At 40.5% G+C, this 9,902-nt stretch overlaps 1 protein-coding gene across 4 annotated transcripts in view; it reads right to left on the minus strand.

Annotated features, from left to right (window-relative positions):
* Etl1 (SWI/SNF-related, matrix-associated actin-dependent regulator of chromatin, subfamily a, containing DEAD/H box 1) overlaps positions 1–9,209 on the minus strand; it is a 96,931-nt gene extending 87,722 nt beyond the window's left edge. For 3 of the 4 annotated variants that reach the window (XM_070095149.1, XM_070095148.1, XM_070095146.1), the window contains exons 1-3: positions 8,873–9,169; positions 4,774–4,940; positions 3,131–3,232 (exon numbers count right to left, since the gene is read on the minus strand). In XM_070095149.1, the coding sequence (XP_069951250.1) occupies positions 3,131–3,232; positions 4,774–4,906 (235 nt within the window). In that variant the 5' untranslated portion in view covers positions 4,907–4,940; positions 8,873–9,169. The other variant, XM_070095147.1, reaches the window with a different exon arrangement.
* Positions 9,210–9,902: the final 693 nt, after the last annotated feature.

Here is a 9,902-nt window from a genome sequence, read left to right on the forward strand (position 1 = left end):
ATAAGAAATAATTGAAATCCAATTAATACTTTTGGGTGTCTGAAACGGATTAACAAAAAATGTTTTCTACGTGAAACATACACTTACCCACACAGAAAACAATGATACATGAAAAATAAAACAATACATCACACTTACCTTTATTGAAGACATGGTGATGTATGGAAGAGGGGAGGAGGGGAGAAGATGGAGGAGTTTACAATTGTTTGGAAGGGTAATCCCCTTCCATAAAGACTTCAGGTACCAAGTTCTTATCCTGGGTTACTTCCCTTCTTTGTTTTTTAATGCCACTAGTACCAGCCTGAGAGTCACTGGACCCCTGTAGCTCAAAAAAGTGTTCCAGAGAGGTCTGTTTCTGGCAAATGTTAGGAATTGTGTTGGGAGACAGGACAAGATAGTCCTTCAATATGACACTAATATCAGCTCTATGGCTTATTTATCTAGCATAATTCATCTAATATGACATAATAAACAATATTAATAATATAGAAACATGATATATACTCTAGAATGAATAAAATATGGCATTAAGAATGTCACGAGTGGTGGTGTGTTGTTTGTTGTTGGGCGTATAAGGGCCACTGAAAGATAAGCCTTACATAGTGGTGGTGAAGGCGGCAGCAAGAGGCAGCATAGGCAGCTGTGTTAGTCAGTAGCCCTATGTACCTCCAACAACAATGGAAAAGTCAGTTTCATGCTGTTCTTTTTCTAGCAATTAATCGCTTGACTTACTTGCTGCACTGTTAATGCTACACTTTATCGCTGACTGGCACTATAGCCTTTATCGACTCCTGCTGCTTTAGTATCTACGTATTACAGAATCACTGAAAAAGGCACATTCTCCCCTCTCTCTCTCAGCCCTTTACCGAAGGGCTGGCTGGCACTAGGAACTTTCTTTGGGCCCATGGTGGCTTATTTAGCAGTTGCAAGCAATAAAAAGAATGGAATAATACAAAATATATCGTATGAACACGTGGGATTGTCGTCACTGGCTGATAAACAATAGCACACTAACTGTAAATGGCGTGTCGGACCACTCGAGCTGTGCGGACACGTTCATGACGAATGACTAATACCGAGTTCAATGACGATCACCGAGCCAATATTTTGATGAAAAAACATTACTTACTCTGAATATTATGAATTCCGGTGAGAACGTAATCTGGGGGTCTACTGTATATTGAATAACCACGGTGACATCACACATCCTTGTCTAAGACCTACTTTTACTGGGAAATAATCTCCCTCTCTCCTACATACTCTAACCTGAGCCTCACTATCCTCATAAAAACTCTTCACCGCTTTCAGTAACCTACCTCCTATTCCATACACCTGCAACATCTGCCACATTGCCCTCCTATCCACCCTGTCATATGCCATTTCCAAATCCATAAATGCCACAAAAACCTCTTTACCCTTATCTAAATAGTGTTCACCTATATGTTTCACTGTAAACACTTGGTCTACAAACCCCCTACCTTTCCTAAAGCCTCCTTGTTCATCTGCTATCCTATTCTCTGTCTTATTCTTAATTCTTTCAATAATAACTACCATACACTTTACCAGGTATACTCAACAGACTTATTCCCCTATCATTTTTGCACTCTCTTTTGTCCCCTTTGCCTTTATACAAAGGAACTATGTATGCTCTCTGCCAATCCCTAGGTACCTTACCCTCTTCCAAACATTTATTAAATAGCACCAACCACTCCAAAACTATATCCCCACCTGCTTTTAACATTTCTGTGTACTTATATTAGCATTTATATGGACAAATGAATACACCCTTATCATAATCCTATGCCTCTCCATTTTCTACCATATCCAAGCCACTTCAAGAGCTCCCTCTTCAGCCCTCTGAATTATACCTTTGGTGACCCCACATCGCCTTTTAATTTCTACACTCTGGAGGTACTGAAGAGGAGTACCTCCAGCTGCCTCCTCACTACCTCTAGCTACCTCCTCCATGCTTCACTCATATAAAAGTGTTGGTGCCACTATACTCTGATATGGTAGAACCCCTGCATCCACATATTCAGTTTCTGTGGTTTCAGTTATCCGCAGTTTACCATGGCCCAAAAATAACCCTTAATTTTGCTTAATAATGACCCGAAAGTACAAAAGTAGTGATGATGGTAATTCTTCAAAGCCTAAGAGAAGTCGTGAAGTGCTTCCATCAGTAAAAAAAAGTGCTAATTCTCAACTTATTATGTGTAATTTATCAATTAAACTATCATAGGTATGAATGTAAATGAAAAAAGACTTATATATAGAGTTCGCAACTATCCACGGGTTTGGGTATCCACAGTAGGTCTTGGAATGTATCCTCCAAGGATACAGGGAAACTACTGCATACATATTCCATATTTTACCATCATGTACAGATAAAAATACTGGAAGGGTTTGTTATATTCACTAGGAAGCACTAAACCCAAGAGGGTTATACAGCACTTTGGGAATGGGAAGTAATTAGGCTGGTCTGAGGAAGGGGAGAGTAGCTCTAATTCCTAGGAGGACCTGTGAAGGTAATTATAAAAACTAAAAGTGAGATAATAACAATGTAAGAACATAAGGAGACAAGCTGCAGAGTGCCAACAACAATGGCTTAGTTAGTCATGATATTCTCCACTGAATCACTAAGCTTCAAAATGGGGAATATTATTATCATATTCATGGGCAAGAAGTGAACCCATAAGGGTCATACAGCACCTGAGGAATGGGAGGGAAGGAGTGCAATTAGGTTTGATCCAAAAATGGGAAGAGTAGCCCCAGTTTTCTGAATCAAGAACCCTTCACCAGCATTAAGTCTTCCCCGTCTTTTCCTTACAGGAGGGACAGATGCAAGGAAATAGTTTGAAAGATGAGGGAAAACTGAGGTATACACCATGACAACAAACCAAAATTCTTCAATTACAACCACCACATATCTAACAATTTCTTAAACAGTGGACATTCTTTCAAAAGTAAGTTGATAGGAATATCAAACTTTAAATGCTCAGTATAACCAGGAGCTTTTCATAATGAATGAAATGTTACCAAATTTTGTAGAAATTGTATACATTTTTGGAAGTTAAATTTTTGCTTTGCTTTGCAAATGAACAATATTTTTCAGTGCCATAATATAACCTACCACTGTTTCCTGAGTCACCAGAACTTTCCTTCTTCATCGAGTCTGAAGACTTCTCTTTTCCGGATGGTTTGACCTCACTTCGAAAATACCTCAAAAGTGAGACTGCAAATAAGAAAAACATTGTTGAATGATACACAGTAAACATGAATAAAGATTAAAATTAAAACTATAGGATAAAGCACCACTGGTTGCAACAATCCTCAAATACAAATTTAAAATTTTTGCAAATATCAATACCAATACGGTACTCACTTTAAGGCCAATATCGATATCATCCAAATTAGCTGATATGCACCAAAACTGATACCGATAATACCAAAATTAGCAGATACCCATTGATACCTAAACTTATACTCAATTTTGGGAGATACTAATGCCAACAAAATTAGCTGATACCCTAACTGTGGCACATCCCTATTTAATACATCAATCAACCAAATTAATTTTAGTGTACAGAGTAGGGGAGTCCAGATTTTAGTGATACAGGCAGTCTCTGGCCCTACTTTTTCCAAATTTCTTATATGAACCACTATAGCTCAATTTTTCTCAACTGCCAACCTCCCTTTGATGATGCGTTTCAAGAGTCTACTCCCAGAGCCCGGCCATGGGCCCAGCTTATCACATTCACAAATAATACAGTACACAAGCTGTTGACCCAGTCTAGACTTTGAGAGAATATGTACACTCCATATGTGACAATATTAACTAAATATGCCCTCAAAATTATTATAACCTGTCATTTCTTGTTAAATATAGCTAATAATAATGGAGATGATAACATCAAGAATGTTAATTTCTGGTAGTAGAGGTCGGGTCATGTGCTCATCAGTTATTGTTCTTATTATATTCATGGGGGAAGTGCTAAAACTCTAAGAGCCATACATCACCCTGGGAACTATGAGGTAGGGTTGGGGGACTGGACAGACAAGGTGACAAACGGGGCTCTAGTCAGCAGCCAGGTCACGCGGGTGCCATTCCAAGGCGGTGGGGCAAGCCGCCTTTACTGTCATAATTCAAGGTTGTAACAATCAATGTTAATGGCCTGAGAGCCGAGGTTAAAAGAACAGGTTCAATTCAAGGAATAGTAGCTCAGGTCCAATTCCTTGACTCAAGTCCCTCACCAGCAGCAAGGTATTTACCTGAGGGGCATCTGCAAGCAGCTTAGTGTTGTGTGCTGTAATGTGAAGTCTCTGTTGCTGTTGTGATGTAATGTGAAGTCTGTTGCTGTTGTGCTGTAATGTGAGGTCTCTGTTGCTGTTTTATGTCATAACATGGAGTAGTCTCTGTTGCTGTTGAACTGTAATGTGAAGTCTCTGTTGCTGTTATGCCATAATGTGAAGTCCCTGTGGCTGTTATATGCTGTGACAAAATCTCTATAGCCATTACTGCTGTTGTGCTGTAATGTGAAGTCTCTGTTGTTGTTATGTATCATAACATGGAGCCTCTGTTGCTGTTGTGCTGTAATGTGAAGTCCCTGTGGCTGTTATGAGCTGTGACAAAGTCTCTATAGCCATTACTGGTGTTGTGCTGTAATGTGAAGTCTGTTGCTAGTCTAGGTTATTAATCATGCTGTAATCTAAATTCTCCAACACCAATTAAGTCACTATTTGAAAGAATCATGAAAATCATAAGTACTACAGTACCTTGATTTTTATTTGCTTCATCCTTGTCCATACGGAAAGTTCTAAGGTCGTCCCTTAAGCCTTTCTTAGGGGAAAGACTTCCATTTAAACTACTGTTGCTGCTGACAGTGGCCCCTTCCTCTCCATCTTCCATGTTGAAAAAAATTACCCAAAGCTCCTAAGGTTGTCTGAAATGAAAATAAGAAAGCACCTTTTTTAAAACGTTTAAGAAAAATGTCAAAACGCAAATTAAAACCTGAACAAATTTTTGGAAGAAAAACAAAAAGTAAGACTTTAATGGCTGATATTATTACAGTATTGTTATTATTAAAATAATTATTATTAAAATAATAATTATGATTATTATTATTATCATGGGGGAGTGTTAAACTTGTAGGGATTATACAGCTCCTGGGGAGGGGGGGGAAGGTTATAAAAAGCATTCAGGTTCAATTCAGGGAATTGGAGCACAGATCCAATTCCCTAGATCAAGAGCCCCTCACCACAGTTGCTGAGGAATATGAAGCAAATAGGTTTGACCCAAAGGGAAGAATGGCTCCAAGTCCTTGGAATGAGAGCCCATTACCAGCAACTCTGTTTAACAAATCCATTGAACCTTCCACCTTCCCATCCATACTCTAAAACAGCAAGGGTCACCCCAATCCTCAAAGGTGGTGATCCAACTGAGTTGAACAACTATAGGCCTATATCACACTTGCCCTTACTATCTAAAATCTTCAAAAAATTAATTCACAAACAAGTCTGCTCCTACTTAGTATCCCACAACATACTCAACCCGTCAGTTTGGGTTCAGACTGACAAAAAGTACTAATGATGCTATTAAGTTTGCTATTAAGTCATATCTGACATAGACAAGGATGTCACCCACAGCACCGTGTCTTCCTTTGCAGATGACACCCGAATCTGCATGACAGTGTCTTCCATTGCAGACATTGCAAGGCTCCAGGCGGACATCAACCAAATCTTTCAGTGGGCTGCAGAAAACAATATGAAGTTCAACGATGAGAAATTTCAATTACTCAGATATGGTAAACACGAGGAAATTAAATCTTCATCAGAGTACAAAACAAATTCTGGCCACAAAATAGAGTGAAACACCAACGTCAAAGACCTGAGAGTGATCATGTCGGAGGATCTCACCTTCAAGGACCATAACATTGTATCAATCGAATCTGCTAGAAAAATGACAGGATGGATAATGAGAACCTTCAAAACTAGGGATGCCAAGCCCATGATGACACTCTTCAGGTCACTTGTTCTATCTAGGCTGGAATATTGCTGCACACTAACAGCACCTTTCAAGGCAGGTGAAATTGCTGACCTAGAAAATGTACAGAGAACCTTCACGGCGCGCATAACGGAGATAAAACACCTCAATTACTGGGAGCGCTTGAGGTTCCTGAACCTGTATTCCCTGGAACGCAGGTGGGAGAGATACACAATTATATACACCTGAAAAATCCTAGAGGGGCTAGTACCGAACTTGCACACAAAAATCACTCACTACGAAAGCAAAAGACTTGGCAGACGATGCAACATCCCCCCAATGAAAAGCAGGGGTGTCACTAGCACATTAAGAGACCATACAATAAGTGTCAGGGGCCCGAGACTGTTCAACTGCCTCCCAGCATACATAAGGGGGATTACCAACAGATCCCTGGCAGTCTTCAAGCTGGCACTGGACAAGCACCTAAAGTCGGTTCCTGACCAGCTGGCCTGTGGCTCGTACGTTGGTTTGCGTGCAGCCAGCAGTAACAGCCTGGTTGATCAGGCTCTGATCCACCAGGAGGCCTGGTCACAGACCGGACCGCGGGGGCGTTGACCCCCGGAACTCTCTCCAGGTAAACTCCAGGTAATACAAGGGGCTTTTGGCATGTACACTCAACTATTATATTCCTTTGTACAACTACGTTTCATGTCAAAATAAAATATTATTATTATTATTATTAAATGTTTCTCTTCAAAGTGTGAGATATTTGTGACTCTTTTCAGCCATGGCATCATAAAGAACCAACCATGAGCAGCACTAAGTAACATGACACTAGGTAGAACCAACCACAGGTGACACTGACATGACACTTGGTAGAACTAACCCTGAGCAACAGTGACATGACACTAGTCAGAATCAACCATAGGTGACAGTGACATGACACTAGGTAGAACCAACCATGAGAAGTACCGACATAACACTAGGCAGAACCAACCTTAGCCAGCACTAAGTGACATGACACCAGGTAGAACCAACCCTAGCCAGCACTAACATGACACCAGGTAGAATCAACTCTAGCCAGCACTAAGTGACATGCAACTAGGTAGAACCAACCATGGGTGGCAGTGCAATGACAAAATAGAACTAACTATGGGTGAATGTGGTAGACTGAAGGAATGAATTAAAAAATGAGGTAGAATATTAAGTGCTAAACTACTGGAAATTACAAAAAAATATATGATAATCAAATTATAAAGATATAAGCAGAGCTCTGCTCTTGTAATAACAAATACCCATAAGTAATTACAATCCTGGGTGGTCCCAGAAACTGGAGCACAACCCAGAGTAGTCCTAGGAATTACAACATAACCCTAAGTGGTCACAGGCACTGAAACACTTCACTGAGTGATCAGAGGAACTGGAACACAATGCTGGGTGGTCTCAGGAATTTAAACTCAACTCTGGTTGATTGCAGGAATTGAAGAACAACCCTGGGAAATGCCAGGAACTGGAGCACAATGTTGGGTGGTCCCAGGTAATGGAGAACAACCCAGGGAGATACCAAGAACTGGAGCACAACTGGATGGTCTCAGGAACTGGAGCACAATGCTGGGTGGTCTCAGGTAGTGAAGAACAACCCTGGGAGTTTCCAGGAACTGGAGCACAATGTTGGGTGGTCTCAGGTAATGGAGAACAACCCTACCTGGAGTCTACCTGGAGGGTATTCTGGGGATCAACTCCCCCACGGCCCGGTCCACGACCAGGTCTCCCAGTGGATCAGGGCCTGATCAATGAGGCTGTTACTGCTGGCAGCACACACTCCAATGTACGAACCACAGCCTGGCTGATCCGGCACCAACTTTAGGTATCTGTCCAGCTGCCTCTTGAAGACAACCAGGGGTCTACTGGTAATCCCCCTTATTGCTGGTGGGAGGCTGTTGAACAGTCTTGGGCCCTGGAGATACCAAGAACTGGAGCACAACTGGATGGTCCCAGGAACTGGAGTACAATGTTGGGTGGTCTTGGGTAATGAAGAACAACCCTGGGAGATCCCAGGAACTGGAGCACAACTGGATGGTCCCAAGAACTGGAGCACAACTGGATGGTCCCAGGAACTGGAGCACAACTGGATGGTCCCAGGAACTGGAGCACAATGTTGAGTGGGCTTGGGTAATGGAGAACAACCCTGGGAGATCCCAGGAACTGGAGCACAATACTTGGTGGTCTCAGGTAATGGAGAAGAACCCTGGGAGATCCCAGGACTTGGAGCACAACTCCAGTTGGCCTACAGAGATGGAGGATAACCCTGGTTGAGTAAAGGAACTGAAGTACAACCCTGGGTGGTGCCAGGAGTTGGAGCACAACACTGTACTATGTAGTGTCCACATCTAAAGGCACATGTGGGGTGAGACAAAAAAAAATCTAAGAACAGTTGCAAAATGGATCTAGGAGCCAAAAAACAATAACAAGGAGATATGATGAAAGGCTGAAAGCAACAAAGATATAATAACAACCTATAAGGTTATATAAGAATATGAAAAAACAGATGACATCAAGAAGTGAAACACTGCAAATAAGTAACATTCAAGCCTTAGTAATTGCCCGAAATGCATTGCATAATTAGTGTTTTTTTTTGTGCCTACCAATGTTTAATTACATGTAAACTACATTATTTATACCGCATAAAGAAATAAAAATTGTATTTGTGATGTATTAGGTAAATCTTGGTTAACACTACATAATGTACATTTTGGGTGTCTATCATGTGTTCCCTCAAGATCACTGCAAAAAAAAATTATGTTACGTACATAAAGCCTAAAAAAAATTTTTTAGTCGTAATAAAAGATCTCAATATACAAATTGAGGAAAAAAATAGGACCGAAAGGGTACCGGAAAGTAATCAGGCTTGATCCGAGGAAGGAGATGGCAACTCCAGTTCCTTGAATTACGAGTTCTTCACGAGCATCAAGAAACTGAACTTCAAAGAAAAATCATCGGGTCCTTCACACAAGCCAAGATGCTTAGGTGACTTCACATGGTCTCCCAAGACACCTCAAGATGCTCTCCTCCTCCACGCATTTCCAACATAATTCTAATATAAATATGGTGAGATAGAGGTGCTAGGAGCTACGTAGACACTGGCAGAGAGGTAAAACAGGGCATTATAACACAGCGTGGCAGTGTAGTGTATACCAGGGCAGCGGGCTCCGGGAAGGTAAACAAGAACATTCAAAAATGCAACTTATACTGTCTCACGTCTCATAAATCTCTTTTTATTCATCCCAAGTCTCCTCTTCACCACTAACAAATAACAAAGACCCTTAAGAAAACTTACTATTGAAACGCTTTTAAAAACTGAGTACGTGTTTTTTTTTTAACCCTCGATTCACATGAACTATGAATGGTCAAAGTTTTTAGTAGTTCGTGAAATTACATTCTTTTAGAATAATTATAATCATCATAATTATGGGGAACTCAACTCGTAGGGGCCATGCAGTGCCATGGAAATGATAATTAATTATATTTAATGTAAGGGTAGCTCCAATTCCCCGCATCATGAGATTTTTACTGGCTTCAAAAATCTTCCTTGGCTGGTTACATTCTTTTAGTCTCACATATTTACCCTATTTAATTTTTAATTTAATTAAGAATCTTCCCCATAAATTTTAAGTAAAATAATTGTCTTGTTTCCATCTATTTAAATATGTTCCTCGTGAATACAAAGTGCTAATTTTAATAGTTTTATAAGGATAAACTAAAACGTTTTCCAATATATACACAAAATAACGACAATAATAATCATATCTTTATTTCTGGTATATAGACCATAGCTGACATCACTGACATACTACTATATAGCAAATTAGGTCAGTTTTGTCCCAGGATGCGACCCACACCAGCCAACTAACACCCAGGTACC

This window comes from Cherax quadricarinatus, chromosome 49 (assembly GCF_038502225.1).
Source record: "Cherax quadricarinatus isolate ZL_2023a chromosome 49, ASM3850222v1, whole genome shotgun sequence".
In the NCBI taxonomy this organism is placed as follows: domain Eukaryota; kingdom Metazoa; phylum Arthropoda; class Malacostraca; order Decapoda; family Parastacidae; genus Cherax; species Cherax quadricarinatus.